At 49.3% G+C, this 21,342-nt stretch overlaps 3 protein-coding genes and 1 non-coding gene across 7 annotated transcripts in view; 3 read left to right on the top strand and 1 right to left on the bottom strand.

Moving 5' to 3' along the window:
* Nucleotides 1-7,451, top strand: part of Aars1 (alanyl-tRNA synthetase 1) — a 24,385-nt gene extending 16,934 nt beyond the window's left edge. For both annotated transcript variants that reach the window (XM_050143597.1, XM_050143598.1), the window contains exons 13-21: nucleotides 545-658; nucleotides 1,411-1,617; nucleotides 2,065-2,249; nucleotides 4,154-4,262; nucleotides 4,748-4,861; nucleotides 5,634-5,753; nucleotides 5,865-5,951; nucleotides 6,282-6,395; nucleotides 6,907-7,451. In XM_050143597.1, coding sequence (XP_049999554.1) covers nucleotides 545-658; nucleotides 1,411-1,617; nucleotides 2,065-2,249; nucleotides 4,154-4,262; nucleotides 4,748-4,861; nucleotides 5,634-5,753; nucleotides 5,865-5,951; nucleotides 6,282-6,395; nucleotides 6,907-7,092 — 1,236 coding nt within the window. In that variant the 3' untranslated portion in view covers nucleotides 7,093-7,451. The remainder of the gene's footprint in view (nucleotides 1-544; nucleotides 659-1,410; nucleotides 1,618-2,064; nucleotides 2,250-4,153; nucleotides 4,263-4,747; nucleotides 4,862-5,633; nucleotides 5,754-5,864; nucleotides 5,952-6,281; nucleotides 6,396-6,906) is intronic.
* A 647-nt stretch (nucleotides 7,452-8,098) lies between these two features.
* Nucleotides 8,099-9,459, top strand: Exosc6 (exosome component 6). Its single transcript, XM_050143616.1, has one exon. The coding sequence runs from the start codon at nucleotides 8,416-8,418 to the stop codon at nucleotides 9,232-9,234; it is 819 nt and encodes a 272-aa protein (XP_049999573.1). The 5' UTR covers nucleotides 8,099-8,415; the 3' UTR covers nucleotides 9,235-9,459.
* Nucleotides 9,460-9,759: 300 nt separating this feature from the next.
* LOC126502541 (uncharacterized) lies at nucleotides 9,760-18,866 on the bottom strand. 3 transcript variants are annotated; one of them, XM_050143619.1, is made up of 4 exons: nucleotides 18,327-18,866; nucleotides 13,348-13,493; nucleotides 12,961-13,074; nucleotides 9,760-11,247 (listed from the first exon to the last, which is right to left on the bottom strand). In XM_050143619.1, exons 1-4 carry the CDS (start codon nucleotides 18,518-18,520, stop codon nucleotides 11,219-11,221), a joined length of 483 nt encoding a protein of 160 aa, XP_049999576.1. In that variant the 5' UTR covers nucleotides 18,521-18,866; the 3' UTR covers nucleotides 9,760-11,218. The 3 variants fall into 3 exon arrangements, with proteins under 3 accessions (XP_049999576.1, XP_049999574.1, XP_049999575.1); XM_050143617.1 differs by having other exon boundaries at nucleotides 9,760-13,074; nucleotides 18,327-18,569; nucleotides 18,712-18,866; XM_050143618.1 differs by having other exon boundaries at nucleotides 9,760-13,074; nucleotides 18,327-18,404; nucleotides 18,712-18,866.
* Nucleotides 15,842-15,912, top strand: Trnag-gcc (transfer RNA glycine (anticodon GCC)). Its single transcript has one exon. It is a non-coding gene; the product is annotated as a tRNA-Gly (tRNA).
* Nucleotides 18,867-21,342: the final 2,476 nt, after the last annotated feature.

The following is a 21,342-nucleotide window of genomic DNA, read 5'->3' as shown; positions in this document are numbered from 1 at the left end:
CTAATGGTAGGGATGTGTGTGTACATGGTATCTAATAGTAGGGATGTGTGTGTACATGCATATCTAATGAATGGTAGGGATGTGTGTGTACATGGTATCTAACTAATGGTAGGGATGTGTGTGTACATGGTATCTAATAGTAGGGATGTGTGTGTACATGCATATCTAATGAATGGTAGGGATGTGTGTGTACATGGTATCTAACTAATGGTAGGGATGTGTGTGTACATGGTATCTAATAGTAGGGATGTGTGTGTACATGCATATCTAATGAATGGTAGGGATGTGTGTGTACATGGTATCTAACTAATGGTAGGGATGTGTGTGTACATGGTATCTAATAGTAGGGATGTGTGTGTACATGCATATCTAATGAATGGTAGGGATGTGTGTGTACATGGTATCTAATGAATGGTAGGGATGTGTGTGTACATGGTATCTAATAGTAGGGATGTGTGTGTACATGCGTATCTAATGGTAGGGATATATGTGTACCTGAAAGGAGAATTGATATATTTGCCTATTGGTGTCCTTGACTCTGCAGAAAACTGAGTTCACAGTGAAGAATGCTCAGGTCCGGGGCGGGTATGTGCTGCACATAGGAACAATCTATGGAAACCTGAAAGTGGGGGACCACGTCCGGCTTTTTATTGACGAGGTAAGTTGCATGTGCTGGTTCACGTGTGATGTTTATTTTTTTACTTAGCTGTTTTGAGACTGTCTCTTGAACACTACGTAATTAAAGCTAGCCTTACAGGCAGACTACTGCCTCAGGCTCCCCCCACCCAGTGGTAGAATCTTGGGCTTGTGCTACCCCGCACAGCTCCCCACTTGATATTGTTATCTATTACCTCCTTTGGTCCTAACTTTACATATTTATTTTTGTTTGTTTATTTTTAATTTATTTTGAGGTTGTTTGTTTGTTTGTTTTGTTTTTGAGGTGGGTCTCTCAATAGAAACCTTGCTGTCCTGTAACTCACTATTTAGACCAGGCTGGCATCAAACTCACAGAGGTACACTGGCCTCTTCCTGCCTCCAAAGTGCTGGGATTAAAGGTGTGCACCACCACACCTGCCTATTTTTAATNAAATTTATTTATTATGTATATAGTGTTCTGGGCACCAGATCTAATTATACATGGGTGTGAGCCATCATGTGGTTGCTGGGAATTGAACTCAGGACCTTCAGAACAGCAGTCAGTTCTTTTAACCTCTGAGCCATCTCTCCAGCCCTTTAATATATATTTTTAAAGTATATTTATTTTATCTCTGTGTGCACATGCCACAGCATACATGTGGAGGTCACGGACAACCTGAAAGGACCAGTTCTTACCAAATGGTCCCAGGTATTGAACTCAGATTTCCTAGTACTTGGGGACAGATTTCTAGCAGCCTCCTCTGCCCTCTGCAGCCCCGGCGGAGACCTGTCATGAGCAACCATACAGCCACACACATTCTGAACTTCGCCTTGCGTTCCGTGCTTGGGGTAGCGGACCAGAAAGGCTCACTGGTTGCTCCTGACCGCCTTCGGTTTGACTTCACTGCCAAGGGAGCCATGTCGACCCAACAGATCAAGCAGGCTGAGGAGATTGCCAATGCCATGATCGAGGCAGCTAAGGTAGGTTCTTCCGTGTCTGAGTTCTCCGTCTTCCTGCACCATCACTTTCTGTCATGGAGGCTAGCAACCCAGATGTTCCCCCTCTGTTGTACCACATCCTCACTTGTTCATAGAGACAGATGCTGAACGCAGCAGTTCTCAGACCGCTGTTACAGTGGACACCGTGCCATGTGGAGGGAGGCCTTTGACCTCCCACCTCCATAAGTAGCTAGTGTTTTTGTGCTTAAGTACAATGTCTTCACTTCAGATTTGGCTCGCAGTTTAACAAAAAGGTTAGAAATCCCTGTCTGGCTTCCTTTGTTTTGCATGAGATTTTTTTTTTTTTCCAGAAGGCTCAGGGTGTGTGCCAGACACAGTGGGGTTACAGGCTCGTGTTCTCTCTTCAGCTGCTTCCTCACCTTCAGAGACTATTCCAGCTTTTTCCCTCTTGTCTTCTTTTTATGGCAGCCGGTCTATACCCAGGACTGTCCCCTGGCAGCAGCAAAAGCCATCCAGGGCCTTCGCGCTGTGTTTGATGAGACCTATCCTGACCCTGTGCGAGTCGTCTCCATTGGAGTTCCCGTGTCGGAGCTGTTGGATGACCCCTCTGGGCCTGCTGGCTCCCTTACTTCTGTTGAGTTCTGTGGAGGAACGTGAGTACCTTGGTAGGAACAATAGCAGATGAGCTCACCCACTTTTAGCATCCCGCCTTGAGAATATGAAACTAGACTAGCCAACGGCCGTGTTCCTTTGCTTGTTTGCTTATTATTTTGCTGTGCTCTGGATGGAACTCAGGGTTTTGCAGATCTAAACAAGTGTTCTACTGTTGAGCCTCAGGCTCTCGTGTTTCTAAGGTTGACACGAAGTCCTCAGAAATGCACTTGTCAAATAAGATTCCTGAGAATCCTAATAGCCTGCTGGTCCAGTCGGACCCCTCACACCCTTCGGTGTGTCTGACATTAGCACTTCTTAGGTTTCTAATGAAAGGTGCTTCCCCCGTGAGATGAGCACATACTTAAAATTGCTGGTTCTTGTCCCCAGCCTCAAAGGGAAGCTGGAGGGCATTTGAGACCCACAAGACTTTAGAGTACTCACCGAGCTCCTGCTCTGGCCCCTATGCCTCTATGATTCCCTTTGCCAGTTTGAGCAGCATCTGGGCAGGGAAACTGAGTCCATTGTCTGAGAGCTTTTGAGCAGACCATGTGGTAGACCTGGCTCGGCTGACTCAGGAGAACCACTTGTTTCTTCCAGCTTGGGTCCCAAAAGACCCTTGCCTAGTGGGAAGTTTCTCAAGGGCCCGATTAAGCCCAGTTAAAACCTCCTGTAAGCCTCAGGCTTTATGGTATACAGAGGGCAAAGGACCTAAGGGATCTAGTTCCAGCCTCTGTCTGGCGGAATTAGGCCTTCAGGTGAGTCTTACTTATTCTGAAACACATGACACCGTAGAGAATGACTTTCAAAGACTTTGTACCAACCTCTCAGAATTCAGCTAAGACTTACTACACACTTTGAGTTCTTCAAGCAACTGGAGAGTAGGACCTATTTCTAGATCCATTTGTTTTAAGAGAATGTATTAAAATTTTTTAAAGTAGGCCTGGAGAGATTAAGAGCACTGACTGCTCTTCCAGGGGGCCAGGTTTCAATTCCCAGCCCCCAATGGCAGTTCACAGTTATCTTTAACTCCTGTTACAGGGCACCTGACAGCCTCATACAGACGGACACACAAGCAAAACACCAGTGCAAATAAAATAAGAATAAATAAATCATTAAAAAATGTTTTTAGGGCTGGAGAGATGGCTCAGAGGTTAAGAGCATTGCCTGCTCTTCCAAAGGTCCTGAGTTCAATCCCAGCAACCACATGGTGGCTCACAACCATCTGTAATGGGGTCTGGTGCCCTCGTCTGGCCTGCAGCCATACAGGCAGGCAGAATACTGTATGCTTAATAAATAATTAAAAAAATAAATAAAAAATAAATAAATAAAAATGTTTTTAAAAAAGATTTTTAAAAGTAATCCTCCAATATTCTCAACCAATGAGCATTTTTACATATATTAAAATATATTCCATGTTGTACCAAAAGATTAAAATGTCATGTTGTAGCCTCCTAACAGTATTTAGGGTTGGATATTAAGAACGTCAGCATTTTGATGTCCTCTCACTTGATTCTCATAGCAGCCTTGTGAGGGAGACCTGAGACCTGTCCCTTGATACTTGGGGAAACTGAGCCTCGGGCTGAACATTCTGAAGCCCTGGCTTCTGGCTCAGCCCAACTTTGTTTCCCTTCTGCTCCTTCACTTGCCTTTGCTTCTGGCCTGTGCCGCTAAGGGCCCCTCAGAGTGAAGGCCGCTGGGGTGTGGTGGTGAGTGTCTTGTGAAACAGAGACAGGCGGATCTCTGAGTTTGAGGCCAGCTAGGGTTTCACAGTGAGATCTTGTCTCCAAAAAAAGAAAAAAAGGCCTTTCCCTCCTGTGAAAGATTGCATTACTCACAGTGGGGAGGCGTCCCACCCAGGCTCCAGATATTCTCCTCTTCACAGCCTTTATGGTCTGCCTTTCAGGCATCTCCGGAATTCGAGTCACGCAGGAGCGTTTGTGATAGTGACTGAAGAAGCTATCGCCAAGGGTATCCGGAGGATTGTTGCTGTCACGGGTGCTGAAGCCCAGAAGGTGAGGTCAGGCCGTGTGGGCCCTGCCCATCAGGTGACAGCTATCCCCCCCCCTCCCTGCGCAGGATTTCCAGCTGTTTAATCTTTTACATCTTGGGCTCAGTACGTTATGGCGCTCGCCACTGAGGACAGCCTGAGTTTGTTGCCAGTGACCCACGTAAAGTGTAGAGAACTGACTCCACACATGGACCGTGTGCTCACACGCTCATCACATACAAAATCATAATAGAAATTTGCCAAAACAGATAGCATCGTGGAAGGCAGAACACATAAACCCTGCGTCTTCCTCCCAGCACAGCCATGTGTGGGAGGGCAAGTCAGAGTTCTCCTGCTGCATATGTGAAATGGCTTCCGGCTCATGAGTGCCTGGTTACCCTTGAACCTGAGTTACAGTGCAGCCTTTGCTGGCTAGGGGTGTGTGGCCAGAGCACTTGCTTTCTGAAGGAAAGAAACCCCTGGTGTCTACATCTCTGATTGTTCTCCTAGGCCCTCAGAAAGGCCGAGAGCTTGAAGAAATCTCTCTCTGACTTGGAAGCCAAAGTGAAGGCCCAGACTGCACCCAACAAGGACGTGCAGAGGGAGATTGCCGACCTTGGTGAGGTAGGGATGGGTGCCCTCGGCTCAGGGTCTGTTCATTCCTTATCAGGCCTGAAGAGTAAGTCCATCCCTGTGCTTGAGCTTTCTCTTCTTTCACTTGTACTTTTTTGAGCCAGGGTCTTTGTAGCCCAGACTAGCCTCATACACACTGTATAGCTCAGGCTACCCTTAGATTTGCAGCTGTCCTTTGGCCTTATCATCTCTGCAAACATGAGCCACATGCTGGGTGGGGGAAGTGGGGTGTTGGGGTTTGTGTTGTTGTTTGAGAAAGGATGTCACCACTGCCCTTGAACTGTTTGTAGACAGTGGCTCCTATTTCTGGTCTCTGCAGGCTATGTTTATAGCCTGGTAAGGGCCAGGGCTCAACTTGAGAACTCAGCCCTCCTTGTAATGCCACTCTCTCTCCAGCCCCGCTGTGATGACTACTAAAATGATAGAGTGACTAGTGTTTTGTTGTTGCTTTTGTTTTTTGAGACAGGGTTTCTCTGTGGCTTTGGAGCCTTGGAACTCGTTCTCTAGACCAGGCTGGCCTCGAACTCACAGAGATCCACCTGCCTCTGCCTCTGAGTACTGAGATTTTAAAGGCGTGTGCCACCACTGCCTGGCTAGAGGGACGAGTCTTAAAGTCAACAGAAATCTTTGTGGTTCTCTGTTTTCTCAGACACTGGCCAAGAAAAACTTTAGTTCAAAGACAGGAGGGTGGGGTAGAATGGGCTGGAATTTCTCCCTACTTCTTAGTAGCCCAGACCTGGACAGACTTGTGTTGTGGTTCCAGGCCTTGGCTACTGCAGTCATGCCCCAGTGGCAGAAAGATGAACAACGAGAGACTTTGAAGTCCCTGAAGAAGGTCATGGATGACCTAGACCGTGCCAGCAAAGCCGATGTCCAGAAGCGAGTAAGTTTGGCAGTGTTGGCAGCTGGAAGAGAGCCCAAAGGTTTTCCTGAGCAGAGCTCACGTGGTTTCCGGTCTGGGCTCTTGGCCTAAGCCTCTCTCCTGGTCTTGTAGGTGTTAGAGAAGACAAAGCAGCTGATTGACAGCAACCCCAACCAGCCCCTGGTCATCCTGGAGATGGAGAGCGGGGCCTCAGCCAAGGCAAGCAGGGTCTAGGGCCAGGGCTGCCCTACCCGTCAGCTGTTCGTGTTTTCCCTCCCAGCCTTGTCAGACCACTGGTGTCTCTGAGGCCCACTGCTTAGTACTGAAGTTAGGCAGAGCCATGGAAAGATCTGGTAGCCTGAGGAAGGAGGAGCTCCCTAGGGGAGAGTTTGGGCAGGGTCCTGCCTTTGGTCTGCGTGGGCTCCTAGGGACAGCATGTGCTCTTCAGAGGAAATGGGGTGTTGCTCTGAGGGCTGTGTTCCACAGACTCCCATAAAGTAGGGCTTCCTGTCCCGGTGCCATGACCTGACAGGAAGTTCTCCCCCACAGGCCCTGAATGAAGCTTTGAAGCTTTTCAAGACGCACTCTCCTCAGACATCTGCAATGCTGTTCACAGTGGACAACGAGGCTGGCAAGATCACGTGCTTGTGCCAGGTTCCCCAGGTCAGAACTTCTTATGGCCTCACTTTAAAAACCTGCAGCCACGCAGTGATGGTGCATGCCTTTAGTCCCAGCACTCAGGAGGCAGAGGGAAGCACTGTCTGAAGCTAAGTCAGAGAGGGGCTCTTCATCATATTTGCCAAGACTGTGTGTGTGTGTGTGTGTGTGTGTGGGCGCGCGCGCGCGCGCGCGCGCACACGCACTTGTGGACATGCGTCCTCGCACGCACCCCTAATGAGAAACTACTGATCTTATTCTTCCATTTGTCATTTCCTTCAGTACTTTTTACTCCAGACCTTCTTGTTGGTAGATGTAGTAACTACTGACTAACGCCTGGCATTGCTTTTTGTTCACCTTGACAGTGGCCATAGCTGCTCCCCTGTAGAGCAGTCTAGGCCTCTGGTAGCCTCAATACGAATGGGTGTTGGTGGCTCCCCTCCTTGTGCTGTTCCTCTCTTCCCCACCTCAATCCCATCTCCTATTCTGACTACCATTTCCCCTTCCTGTCTTCTAGAATGCAGCCAACCGGGGCCTAAAAGCCAGCGAGTGGGTACAGCAGGTCTCAGTCCTGATGGATGGTAAAGGTGGTGGCAAGGATATGTCTGCCCAGGCCACAGGCAAAAACGTGGGCTGCCTTCAGGAAGCATTGCAGCTGGCCACTTCCTTTGCCCAGCTCCGCCTGGGAGATGTGAAGAACTGATGGGAGGGACGCCCTCACCCGGAAGCGTTTCCCCGGCAACCAGATGTGTCAGAATGCGGAGTCCACCCAGAAGCCCTCCTGCCACGAAGACTTTTGAGTTTGGGGACCTTTTAGTCTCCCATCCGACCTAATCCAGCAGTAACTGGAACATACCTGGAACTGTCCCGTGATTCATCGCCCCTTTCCGTTATTGCTCTGAGCCATAAATGTCGGCACCATCTATGTAGAATCACTACCCCAGGAATGCTATTTAACATCGTCACGATCATGTCTAGAGCCTGACTACCTGAGGCTTCCAGGTCTGCAGGCAGGAAGCCTTTTTGCTGCAGAAAATAAAAAGGACCATGTGCAATACTTGATGCAGGCATTCTACTTTCTCTCCTGAGGTGGACCCTAGCTCCCTGTGTATCTGCAGAATGCAGGCTGCGGTTCCAGCTTGTTCCGGATTGAGTTCTCACAGAATACATTCCTAGACCCCTGAGCTTCAGGGGTGGCCCCTAGGATAGCAGAGCCAGAGGCAAAATGAATGGATGGGCTGAAATTGAGGGGAAATTTTCCACTGAATTACTTAAGTGGAGAAGCACCTTTCTCAGTCTCTTGGGATAATCTCTGCCTTGGGCCATGTATGTCCCTTCTCTGCTTCCCTTTGAAGATGCTGATATGAGGTCAGACAACTAATACAGGAAATATAAGCATGGAGGGGTTTCTCAATAACTGTCCTGTCCCTGCTTCTTACCTAATTAGGTTCAAGGCCCTGGCCTGGCCCTAAAATGCAATTTGAGTCTATAAACAGCAGGGTCTAGAAGCAGTAGTAGATACTGCCTACTTATGCAGTTCCTCAGTGTTAGAAATATTATATATGTATATATAAACACATATGTGTGTATATATTCATATATTATCTATCTAGATATCTAGATATCTTTATATGCATTAATACATTTATGTATTTTATACATGTATCTATATATCCAGTGTTGGGAGAGTTCGTTCCATCGATTTATTAAACAAGTGTTGAAGCCAGCCGGGGAACTGAGTACAGGAGTGAACAAAAAGTCCCTAACTTGGGCAAGTTTATGTAAAGCATTCTGAAAGCAAAATTCAAGGAATAGCCTTAACAGGTTAGATCCATGAAAGCCAAGCCCAGCCCAGGTCCCAGCGCGGGTCGAGTCCAGCTGTACATCCTCCACGCCGCTAAGTGGCGGTGCGGCCACAGGAGCTCTCCCGATAGGCTTCGCGCCGGCGCGCATGTTTAAGTAGGCGGAAGAACCGGTGCGCAAGGTGGCCCGGCCGGCGGAAGTGGCTCGTGCGCCGGTAGTCGCCATGCCGGGAGACCACCGCCGCATCCGCGGACCGGAGGAGTCCCAGCCGCCACAGCTGTACGCGGCCGACGAAGACGAGACGCCCGCTGCCCGCGACCCGACGCGGCTACGACCGGTGTACGCGCGCGCCGGGCTGCTGAGCCAGGCCAAGGGCTCGGCCTACCTGGAGGCGGGAGGCACCAAGGTGCTGTGCGCCGTGTCGGGCCCGCGCCAGGCCGAGGGCGGCGAGCGCGGCGGTGGCCCAGCGGGAGCGGGCGGCGAGGCCCCGGCCGCCCTCCGTGGCCGCCTGCTCTGTGACTTCCGCCGCGCGCCCTTCTCCGGTCGCCGGCGTCGTGCGCCCCAGGGCGGCGGCGAGGAGCGCGAGCTGGGTCTGGCGCTGCAGGAGGCTCTGGAGCCCGCGGTGCGCCTGGGGCGCTACCCTCGCGCCCAGCTCGAGGTGTCCGCGCTGCTGCTGGAGGACGGCGGCTCTGCCCTGGCCGCGGCGCTCACGGCCGCCGCGCTCGCCCTGGCCGACGCGGGAGTGGAGATGTACGATCTGGTGGTGGGCTGCGGCCTGAGCCTCACGCCGGGACCCTCGCCCACTTGGCTGCTGGACCCCACGCGCCTCGAGGAGGAGCACTCTGCCGCCGGCCTCACGGTGGCGCTCATGCCGGTGCTCAACCAGGTGGCCGGGTTGCTGGGCAGCGGGGAAGGCGGCCAGACTGAGAGTTGGACGGACGCGGTGCGCCTGGGCCTAGAAGGCTGCCAGCGCCTCTATCCAGTGCTGCAGCAGTGCTTGGTGCGGGCTGCCCGCCGGAGGAGCGCCGCCTCCCCGTCCTGATTGGAATACCTGAGCAACAAGAATGCGGACAACTGCTGTCGCCCTTCTCTTCCGGCGCTCTTGGTCGCCTGGCTTGGCTGAGCAGAGAAATGAGAGCGGAGGTAGCGTGCACAGAACTGAAGCACTGGACAGCTGCGTTGGAACGGTTTAAAGGGCCTTTGCGGCCACTATCCAGTTGGGGAAAAAAAAAAAAAAAACATGAAAGCCTTACTCCCAAATTGGAAACGACTTAAACTGGATTACCTGGTAAATGAGACTGGGTGTGTGGTCCTCCAAGGGATGGACCCTGTACAGATCAGCCGTTGGCTCCAGTCTATGATAAACATCTTTTGAGAGGATGAACAAGGGGACTTCTCACTATCCGAACTAAACATAAAAACTTTTTTATATCTGAAGATACATCTTGTGATTGTTTTTCTTGGTACTAGAGTTAGCAATAATGCTGTTTTGAACTGGGCCTGTGTTGAGTCTGTGTTGTTATGGCTTGAATCAGTACTGCCTATAATTTTCCCTTCTGCTAGCTCACCGTAAGTAAGAAAGAAGGAGTAGTGTGCTTTAGTGGAGAAACCGCCTGCCCCAGGAGCAGTATCTGAAGCGAGGAGATGCCGGGACAGCCGGGGCTACACAGAAACCCTGTCTTGACAAAAGGACGGGAGAGTTAAATGGCCTCGGAAGGCTGGGTGCACACCTATCCTCCCTCTCCTTTGGTTTGCCAAAGCACAGGTGCATGTCTAGGGAGTTGGGGAGCTGGGAAGGACTATGCTCTGGAAGGAAGCCCTGGTCCCCCCTTTGGCCAGTAGAATAGCAGGACCGGAGGCTCCCATAGCTTTGCAGAAGTAGGGCCCTGCCCGCTGTGATGGCACAGACCTTTAAACCCAGCACTGGGGAGGCTGAGGCAGGTGGATCTCTGAGTTCTAGGACAGCCAGAGAGAAACAGTTTTTGTTGCAAACAAAAATAACAGAAGTGGAGTCCTGGGCTAGCTTCATTACCTGGTGTCTCCCGTTCAGTTTTGGATCAGGGTAACAATGACCTACCAAGGGGAAGAACTCCTAAATACTGGCACCACTTAGAGCTTGGCTATTCCTTAAGGCAGAGCTGGCCTCACTGGCTAGGAGTGCAGGGTTCCTGATCTTGGAAGCTGTGTGAAACTGCTATTCAGTTTAGGTATCCCAGGGGTCTGCTCATCTGCTTGTGTGGATCATGGAAGAACCCTTGACCAGGAGGAAGAAATACACTTTTATTTTTTTCCTTTTTGACATGACTCTACAGTAGATCTGAAGTTAGTGTTATACTAGTGAAAATCAATATAAAAAACAAGACATAAAAGTTATCTACCAAGCCGGGAGGTAGTGGCGCACGCCTTTAATCCCAGCACTCGGGAGGCAGAGGCAGGCGGATCTCTGAGTTTGAGACCAGCCTGGTCTACAAAAGCTAGTTCCAGGACAGGCTCCAAAGCTACAGAGAAACCCTGTCTCGAAAAACAAACAAAAAGTTATCTACCTATTTTAAAGGATGGCTTTGTAGGGTACATGGTGGTGAGTTTAACCAAAAGGGGCTGGTTAGAGGGGCACATACACAACCTCACAGTTTCACTCCTGTGGCTGCAGAAAAGTGTGCCACACCACCAGGTTTAGTGGTGCATGGGGAAGGAGGAAACCAGAGGCAGTCTGCATTCAGTGGGGGCTCAGGGCCCTGTCAGGTGCCTCCTGCAAGGCCATAATTCAGTGAGGATGGTGAGATGCTGCTAGTTGTGAGGACACCCCGCCCACCCTGGACACATGGAAAAGACCTCAAAGTTAAGCCCACAACTACCAGGAGGTTTCCTGGGTAGACTGGCCGAACCATGCTTCTACTTGCATTGCCCTAGCTCCAGAAAGGTTACTTCAGGTTGCATGGGTGTGACCAGGGACTTCCAAAAACAAGGCAAGGAAACAAGCTACCCAAGAAGTAACAGTGGAGCCTGGAAGGGTCCCCACCTCCTGGCTATCCTGGTCCGATGCTTGAATCTTCACCTGTGGAATTAATAGGAGGGGCTGGCTTAGAGGGTGGGAGGTAGAGTTTAGGAAGGAGCAGCTAAAATCTAGTACCCCCAACTCCCCTCCTACCCCTATGTCCTGGGACCTTAGCCTAGATTCTTTGTGGGGATGGAAGAGGTACTGGAGATTGATTGTCCATGCTAAGCATACCGCTACCACTAAAGCCTGGAAACCCAGAACCAGCAGGCAGAGCAAACACTCTCCTGTAGCCCATTCTTTTTCCGGGGCAGTTGTGACTTAGGCCCTAGGCAGCAGCAAGCACTCTTCTGAGCCCATCCAGCCTGGGTTAGGCCGGGGGTCATGAGGGAATTCACCACTACCAACCCTGCTCTTGCTGAGCAGACTTGGGAAGCAGTGTGGGGCATGAATGGACAGGAAGATATGGGAGGGCAGAGAAAACTTAGGCTCTTTACTGCTACACAAAGGGCCGTTTGTTACCAGTTCAGATTTGGATTGTCTCAATCTAGGAACATTAGCATGACATGGCCGCCCTGGACAGCATGGTACAGTGCAACCCCAAGAGCCAGAGGCAACCAATGGCCAGAAAAGTGGCAGAAATTCAAATTGTAACACGCTTATGAGGGGGGCTTGAGATATGAAACATCTTTAGAATCTACAAAGCTCAGCTTCCTTTCCAGAAGATGATATTTCAACGTAGGACTGACTAACTTAAGTGTCTAAATGCCTGGCCGTAGCCCCTGATATATCTGGGCTAATCAAACCCCAAGTCAAAAAGCAAGGGGTGGTGGCCGGCAGAACGTGGCTGTCCTAGGCATTGCTCTTGGATAGAGGTCGTAAGCCTGTCTGGACCCTACGACTACCGGTTCCTACACAAACCAGAGTGCACTGCCTTTGCTCACAGAGTGACCACAAGAACCCAAACAAGTGGGGTGAAGGAGAGCAGACCACTCACTGTTGCCTCCTGTCTGAGCTTTCCCCTGAGCAGCCTCCTGGTAGCCCTGTGCCCTCTGGTCACCTGCTGGACTCGGCGTTTGTGCGTGAGGAGCCCTGCTTCCAGGACACCTGTTCCCATTCCCTTTTGGTCCTGTTCTGAGAACTGTCAGATTGGAAGTCCCAGCTGACTCCAGACAACACAGATGTCAAAGAGGTCCCGCTGGCATGGAACAGCCAGAGTCAATACTGGCAAAAGAGGCCTATCGTGTGTTGGGCAATATGATTTTAAGGTGTGTTACTTTTGTTTACGCTGCATTTGTTTAACTCTGTGAAGCTGCGATTCTTTGCCTGTCTAAAACACCTGATGGTCCTAATAAAAAGCTGAATGACCAGGAGCAAGGATAGGCAGGGCTGGCAGGCAGAGAGAATGAAGAGAGAAACAAAGGAGCGAGAGAACCAGAGGAAGATAGCCACCCAACTAGCCGTGGAATGAGAGGGAAAGATATACAGAAGTAAGAAAGATAAAAGCCCAGAGGCATAAAGGTAGTTGGGGTAATTTAAGAAAAACTGGCAAGAAACAAGCCAAGCTTAGGCTGGGCGTTCATAACTAAGAATAAGCCTTCATGTGTGATTTATTTGGGAGCTGGGTGGTGGGCCCCTCAAAAAGCCAGAAGAATAAAAGAGCCAAAATGACCATAACAACAGTGAGAGAAAGACACAGATAGAACCCCCAGTGAACAGGAAAAACTGGGACCCACTGAGAGAGTGGCCTGGGCACCCTCTTGAGTACCTGACCTGTGTGCTGAGCCCTCTGCTCCTCCATGGACTCCAGACTCTTCAACAGGCTGTCCACCTGGGCTTTGATCTTGCTCAGCTCCCTCCTGATGGAATCCAGCTCCTCAGTCTGGGCTGCCAAGAGAGGGGGCAGGTCCCAGCAATCACATGGTGGCTCACAACCATCTATTATAAGGTCTGGTGCCCTCTTCTGGCCTGCAGCCATACACACAGATAGACTATTGTATACATAACAAATAAATAAATATTAAAAAAAAAAAGAGAGGGGGCAGGGTTGATGTCCACACGAACAGAAAGCAAATACAGATGGCCAGCCTTCCCTCACTACAGTCCAGGCCACTCCACTCCTCCCTATCACTGACCTTGAGGCCAGGGCCCCTCACTCACACTTTCTCTGCCCCAGGGGCAGACGGCTATCCCTGCAGGCTTTGTAAGGGCTGTAGGTGTTCTTGACCCTCGGACTTAGGTGGGTTCTGAGGCTCTTGGCAGGCACCTGGTTGATGAGTAGAGGGGTCTCCTTGCTTTTATCCACCCTGAAGAGACAGGAGAGGAAAAAGCAGTGAAGTCAACCTGTTCCACCACCCTCCTTTCCCAGAACACCGCTGACAAGACCCACCTACCCACTAACTAGTTGAGTGTGACTTATCTGACTCACAGTATTCAATCCATAGTCACCTCTGACTGTGGTTACAAATGAGGAGGGGAAACCAGTCTGCCTGGCCCTCAGATCAACTTGGGAGAGCAAGAATGCCCTCCCTCCCTCCCTCTCTCCCTCCTTTCCTTCCTTCCTTCCTCCCTCTCCCTCCCTCCCTCCCTCCCTCCCTCCCTCCCTCCCTCCCTCCTTCCTTCCTTCCTTCCTTTCTTTTTGCGGCAGGCTTTCTCTGTGTAGGAACTCACTCTGTAGACCAGGCCAAGTGCTGGGATCAAAGGCCTGCACCACCACTGCCCAGACCAGGATTCTGTTTTAAAGAGATTTGGTAGGTAGAGAAGACAGGCTGCTAGCTGGGCATGGTTGTGCGCACCTGTCATCCCAGCACTTGGGAAATGGAGGCAGAAGAATCGGGGAGTTAAAGCCAGCAGGCTACAGACTGAGGTGTAGGTGGAGTGGGTGTTGTGTGACCCTGTCTCAGGGAAAACATTGCCCACAACATTGTAACTTCTTCAGATATCTAGCTATGAACCACCCCATCCCCAACACTGTTATTTTGTTTGTTTTTTCTTGTAACTGCCAACTACCACACTCTAAACTAGTAGGCTTTTTCGCTGCCCCTGGCTAGGGCCCTTGGTTCTTTGGGAGATTAGCATGAGGATGGAACCAGGCTTTCTGATTGCTCACTTTACGTGTGGTTAAGCCAGACTTGTCTGCAGAAGCTGGCCCCTTTCCATTTTTATTTCACCGTATTACATAAGTAGACAAGTTTGGGGGTACTTGTGACCTTTACTACAAGGTCAAGTAGCAAGTGTATGTATGTTTTTATCTTACTAAAAAGTAACAGGCTTGTCCTGATGTTCTCTTTCCATTGTTTTTGGAAACTACATATTCCATACTTAATAGTCACTGTTGACTGTTGTTCATACTAAACATTCTGTGATTGATCCGAATTTTTACTTTGATAATATTTAATTGTTGGAAATACTAAATGCTTTCTCAAGTATTATTAATGCTAAAACCTTTAAATGTGTCCCCCTTTACTCTTACAGATTGACCTTGTATATTTAGATTTGCCTGTCGGTTGGGGCCTGTGTTTATTCCTTTGCATCTCAAAAACTTTGTATAGTTTCGTTTCCTTCCTTCCTTCCTTCCTTCCTTCCTTCCTTCCTTCCTTCCTTCCCTCCTTCCATCAGTCTTACACAGCCTTGTTTGTAGCTGAGGCTGACCTTGAACTGACCATCCTGTCCCCCACTTGCAGGTCTTCCTTTGAAAATTAGGATTCTTCACCAGAAGACACCTTAGGGTCTTGCCCAAAGTCATTTTGTTAGAGACCACAACAAACCAGCTTCTCTCTAACTGGGCTCTGCTATCCCCCCCCCCGCGCCCCCCTCCGCAGGGGGCAGTAGGGGGCAATCGCCTGCACCTGGCTGTCCATCTAGAGCCTGGCCCTCCAAAGGCTCTTCTGCCTGAGCCAGGGACTGCTGATCTTTGGGATCTTAGTCCGGCATAGGATGAAAGGGAAAAGTTAAGCCCAAGATCTCAGTGTGGGTCTGGAGATTTTAGTCCTGGCATGTGAGTATGTCAGCATACTGGGGGCCAGCAGGAAAGGTTAAGGCTACCGCCCAGCCACCTGACCTTGGCTGCAGGCCATGGAAAAAGGCGAGCTCCAAAAGATACCAGGCTCATAGGGGCAGTCTCACCCCCTCTTCACACGGAGAGATAAAGATAAAGTGAGTTCCGGTACGTGAAGGGCTGGTGCGAACACAGAAAGCACTGGGTCCTGCCGAGATGAGGCTGGTGAGCGTGCTCAGTTGGAAGGGGGTCTAAAGTTACGACACTTAGCCCTCCGGATGACGTCGCCTTCGTGCCCCGCTCAAAGGCAGACTCCGAGCTCCAAACCAAGGACAGTTGCGGGTCTGTCCTTTCAGCCTGCGGGGTCCCCAGAACTGTGATGAGATTTCCAGCCACCTCTGCTTCCTGGCTTCTGGAGGTCTGGGTGGGCGGTAGAGGACATGCAGGGCTGCTTCGAATTCCGGCCGGCAGGAGAAAGAAAGAGCGAGCTGGCATAGGAAAAGACGTGCAGACCTCCTTAGCGATGTGCGTCTGATTAGAGGAGCGTTGGTTGTATCCAGGGCTCCACATAATGAACTTCCGAAACATCGATGGTCCGCCGGCTAAACATGGCAGCACCTAAACATCACAACCAGTAGGACGTCTCCCTACAACGCGGCATTGGTGGTTCAGTGGTAGAATTCTCGCCTGCCACGCGGGAGGCCCGGGTTCGATTCCCGGCCAATGCACGACTAGCTTTTTCTTTTGAAGAGTGAGAGAGACTACCTCGTCCAAACATGGGTCTTGCAGGGTTTAGTGCTGCGACCCCGGCCTGGCCTCTTTTTTTTTTTTTTTCTTTCGGGGGGAGGGAGAGGGAGGGAGAGGAGGCTCTATAGGCAGCAAAAAACAATCCTGGGCTCCGCTTGGGAGCATTGGAGCAGGAACAAACACTCCTTTCCCCACACCATCTTGAATACCCAGAAGCCCTTCTGCTGAACAGAGCCTGAGTCCCTGTTGACTGGCTAACAGAATTGGATCCAAGCTTCGTAGGCCAGAAGTCGGAGTGAAAAACAATGGAATTTAATGACGAAAGTGTTAAGAACTGACCAACTGTACAGGACCCCAGTATCCTCAAAATGGCCAGGTTAAAAAAATAAAAAATAAAAATAAAGAAGCATAATTGATGGCTTCTGAGCCTTCTAGCAAAGAAGCCTAGTGTCCTTGGTCCCAGGAATCGAACTCAAGTTGTCAGTCTTGGTAGCAAGCACCTGTATCCACTGAATCATCTCACCATCTGTTCTTCTTATTTTTTATTTGTTTTGTTTTGTTCCAGACCGAGTCTTTTTTTATGTTAGTTTATTATTGTAACATTTTGTTGTAAACATCAAACACTGCACCAAATATCAGACCGAGTCTTTTTATGTAGCTCTGGCTGGCCTCAAACTCAGAGAACTGTAAGACTTTAAGACAATCCTGAAGCCATTTTTGACAATTCTGAATCCTCTCAGCCTCTGTGCCATAGTGCTTCCCCTCCTCCCCTGGGAACCAAGGACCTAACAGCTACACTCGCACGTACTCAGTTCCTGAACTGAACAATTACCCATATACATATGCTTTGGTTCGGTCCCCTGGGAAACGGGGTCAAAATGACCTCTTACCTCATCTGATCTGGCAACAGCTCTCCAGTCAATTATTGGTAATAGCCCTTTCAAATAAGCCAATCAGAATAGTCAAAGAACAACCCCCCTTGCTTCTGTGGCCCCTTTAAAAGTAGACTGTACCCGCTATTCGAGGTCCCTCGGATTCCCGAATGCTGGGGGACCCTGTCATGACAGAATTAATAAAATCCTCATGCTTTTGCATTGGCTGTGGTGTGTGGTCTCTGGGGGCGACTCCTTCTCGGTGTTTGGACGCCAGAGTCCAACAGAACCACCTGCCTTTACCTCCCAAGTGCTGGGATTAAAGGCTAGAACCACTATGCCCAGCCTGTTCTTATTATTTTAATATCTGATATGTCCTCTATCCAATGATTATATAGTAAATGGATTTTTGGATTATGGAGGTAATTCTTGCTCTACTCATTACCTCCAGGCAGGGTGTACACAGATCTTAATCCCAGCACTTGAGAGACAGAGGCAGGAGGAGCTCTGTGAGCTTGAGGCCAGCCCCGGCTGAAAAGGGAGATCCTGTCTAAAAATTAAATAAGTAAGAGGAAGGGAGAGATGGGATGGGCACTAGGGGAAGCTGAAGGGAGTTAGTGGTGGATGGATATAGTCAGTATGCATTGTCTAAAGGTATGAAACCAAGGAATAAAAATAGTGTGTTAAATAAAATAACTCACGGTGATAGCGCACCCCAACACTCAGGAAGCAGAATTGGGTGGATCTCTGAGTTTGAGGTCAGCCTGGTCTACAGAGTGAGTTTCAGGAGAGCCAGAGCTACACAAAGAAACCCTATCTCAAATAAACAAAATAAATAAATTAAATAAAAATACAGATAAACGTATACCAAATGAAACAACTGGATGGGTGAATGACCCAGTGGGGAAAGGTGCGTGTCACCAACACTGACAGCTGAGTTTCATTCCCTGGCACCCATTTAATAGATGAAAGGAACCAACTCCTGCAAGTTGAAGTTGTCCTCTGACTTCCACACTGGAGCCATGAAACATGCGCATGGACACAGACATGTGCACGCGCGCACGCGCGCACAGACACACACACACACACACACACACACGAACACACACATGCAAATCAACAAATATAATTTTTAAATTCTAAAGCAACAACAAAAAGTAAGTTTTCCTAAACGTTACGTTAGGCATATCAAGGTAAGGACAAGTTATCGTTCAGATGACAGATGTTCCCAGACGTCTATATTTAGGGGAAAAGTTTCTGAGTCCCCACAGGAGGGGTCCTCCTTGGAGGACTGCCTGACTCCAGGCTGGAGGATTCAGGTTATGTAGACTTGACAGGGAAGAATGCAGTGGATCGGGTCCTTCAGTAACAGACAAAACCCGAGGCTCAAGAATAAGTTGCAGAGTCGAGCAGCCGGAGCTGGGTGGGCAGCACACTTAGGGAACTTTTTAGACTACCCTGTCCATCTCGGGGGAACTCAAACAAATGGACAACCAGCCCCCCTGCTGACAGGGTGGACTCACCGGAAGATGGTCGCGTCCTGTGGCCTCTTAGGGCCTGGATGGGCAAAGCCAGACCTGGGCTCTCCAGCCATGTTCAATCTGGGGATGAGAAGAGAGTGGAGCGAAGGTGCAGGGGGTGAGAAAAGGACTGTAGGAGGAGGGGTCACGCGCACATCATGGCAGCCTGGCCTCGGACAAACCCCAGCAACTAGCATAGTCCTACATACGGCTGTGCTCAAGTGCCAGAGTCGTCCTGGAAGTCACCTAAGGCAAAGAGACAAAGGGTTCCTTTTGCATCTTTCAAAATAAAAATATGCTAGGCCTGGAAAGGTTGCACTGTTTCCTTCACACCCAAACCCACAGTCATATCAACCTCGTTGCCCAGGCCTGGATTTTAGGGTGTTACCATCAAAAGACAGGAGGAAGAATGTCCGTGGTCCTTGTGTCCTCTGAGGAGGCACCCAATGCTGGGTCTGGTTAAGAACACTTCAGCCCAGGATAGAAAGTGCCTGTGCAGGCCACCCTTGCACTAGCCTGCCGCGCCCACACCCGTGGCCAACACCTGCTTCAGTGCTAAGCCGCAAAGCCAGAGTTGCTGGGAGCCAGAAGCAAAAGGAACTTTTAGAAACTTATGTGTTATTATTGGGGGCGAGTCACATAGCACAGAGTGCATATGGGGCGGGACAACTTGCCGGAGTCACAAGGATGAAATTCAGCTCGTCAAGATTAACAGCAAGAACATTTACCCCCTGAGCCATCCTGCTGGCCTGAAAAAGAAACTTTTTTTTTTCTTTAAATCCTAAGTTCACAAGATTTTTGTCATCACACAAAACCTCCCAGATTTCAGACAGCTTTTTTATTTTTTTAACTTAAAGGAGGCATATGCCTGCACATTCTGAAGGCAGGACAAGGGGAACGGAAAGTTTAAGGTCAGCCTGGACTACAGATCTGTTTAACTTACTTTAATAATGTTTCATGAGCATTACTGAGTTTTCCAATCACCTAAGAGTGGGGCTCCTTTGGCCTATATGTAATCAAGCCCCATAGTTCAATAGTAGGGAATGCTGATTGTGGACGTTTTAACTTCTGGGCCCCTCATCTCCTGCTCTACCTAATAGACCAGGCTAGCCTCTAATAGGCCAGGCTAGCCTCTAATTCATGACCCTCTCACCTTAGCCAACCACCAGAAAGCCACAGGCACTGACCACCATACCAAGAAAAATGCTTTAAATTCAAAATAACCTCTTGACTCACAGTGTGTGTGTGTATCTAAGAGAGAGAGAGAGAGAGAGAGAGAGAGAGAGAGAGAGAGAGAGAGAGAGAGAAATAGAGAAATAGAGAAATAGAGAAATAGAGAAATAGAGACAGAGACAGAGAGAATGCACCCAGAAGTCAAAAGAGGATGTCTGGAGTCCTACTCTATATCACTCTGCCTTATGCCTTTAAGACAGTGTTTCTCCACCGAGGTGGTACTGGGAAGCAGAGGCAGGTGGATCTCTGTGAGTTCAAGGCCAGCCTTGTCTAAAAAGTGAGTTCCAGGACAGCCAGGGCTACATAGAGAAACCCTGTCTCAAAAAAAAAAAAAAAAAAATACAGTGTTTCCTGCTGAACCTGGAACTAGACTGGCAGCCAGTAAGTTCCACCAACTTTCCTATCCCCAAATCCAAGTTGGGGCTATAAGCAGGGCCTGGCCACATCTGTTTTCTCTCTCTCTCTCTCTCTCTCTCTCTCTTTTTTCATTTGTATGCTGAGGTCCAAACATAAACACACAGAGGTATCTCCTCAATGGAGGAAATGAAATACTTGCATTCCACTCAGAAAGCTGGGAATGGATATCGTTAACAACCTGATGACGTTTTGCTATCTACAGAGCCAGACCTTGCCCAAATCCCTGAGAATGATTATCCCAGACTCTTCCTCCCTAGACCTTGATCTTTATCTCATATTTAGAGAGGTGTTACCTGTACGTAGCCTGATAACCTTCATACTATCTCGGTCAGAGACCATAGCAGATCCTGGGCCAATGGTTCTCAACCTGTGGGTCTTGACCCATTTAAGTGTTGGGTTGTTAAAAAGGGGAACCTTTTCATAGGGGTTGAATATCAGATATTTACACTATGATTCATAACAGTAGCAAAATTACAGTAGCAATGGAATAATTTTATAGTGGGGGGGGGTTCACCACAACATGAGGAACTGTATTAAAGGATCGCAGCATTAGGAAGAAAGGTTGAGAACCATGGTCCTAGGCCTTTACTTTGTAAAGGTATTTCTATGCAGTCATGCATATTATTAGCTTTGTTGTGCACCTGGAATTGGAATGAATGGTTATTTCCTGGAAACTTTTTTCCAAATTCTATTGTGTTTAAATGTGCGGACCATAAACCTCCTGGCATCAGACTCTCTAGAAATTTGATCCAGCCTGACACTGACTAATTTGGGCTGAACTGAGTTCTCTCATTTTCACCTTTTTTCCTTCTGGTTTTTCAAGACAGGGTTTCTCTGTATAGTCCTGGCTGTCCTGGAACTGGCTCTGTAGACCAGGCTGGCCTCAAACTCAGAGATCAACCTGCCTCTGCTTCCCTGGTTGAGATTAAAGGTGTACGCCACCACCACCTGGCTCGTTCTCATCTCTTTGTAGTTTGTTTTCCTGCCTGCCAAGATGCTTGCAGGGACTCCTGAAATGCTGGAATCTCTCTAGCCCACTAAGCCATCTTTATACCCACCCCCCAACACACATTTGTTAAAAAAAGGGTTATGAGATGCTTTAGCATTGCCAATTAAAGAAGAAAATACAAAGGAGCTCTGAGTTCTGCAGCCTGCTCCTGGTGGATATGCCAGGGTCAAGGAAGCAGAGAACAAAGTTCTATACAGAGAAAGGTCCTACAGTGTCTGTTTTGGTGATGCTGCCTCCAGGTACTGCTGACAGAAGTAGTGAGAAGATGGCTCCCTTGGGATCTGTGGAGCTGACTGAGCTCGATGGACTAAGGAACAATAGCGAAGAATTGGGACAAGCCTGGGAGGAGGGTGCTGAGGG

Source organism: Alexandromys fortis, unplaced genomic scaffold, assembly GCF_014885135.2.
Source record: "Alexandromys fortis isolate MF-2015 unplaced genomic scaffold, M_Fortis_MF-2015_v1.1 scaffold_1, whole genome shotgun sequence".
NCBI classification, from domain to species: Eukaryota; Metazoa; Chordata; class Mammalia; order Rodentia; family Cricetidae; genus Alexandromys; species Alexandromys fortis.
This window is presented reverse-complemented; position numbering and strand designations above follow the sequence as displayed.

Bases quoted from the DNA above. Each gene is read 5' to 3' on its own strand.
- Exosc6 (XM_050143616.1), top strand. From the start codon at position 8,416: ATGCCGGGAGACCACCGCCGCATCCGCGGACCGGAGGAGTCCCAGCCG.
- LOC126502541 (XM_050143617.1), bottom strand. From the start codon at position 18,520: ATGCTAGTTGCTGGGGTTTGTCCGAGGCCAGGCTGCCATGATGTGCGC. The intron at 13,494-18,326 runs GTGAGTCCACCC...CTGTCTCTTCAG, and splicing joins CAGGACGCGACCATCTTCCG to GGTGGATAAAAGCAAGGAGA. The intron at 13,075-13,347 runs GTGAGTGAGGGG...CTCTCTTGGCAG, and splicing joins GCCCCTGGGGCAGAGAAAGT to CCCAGACTGAGGAGCTGGAT.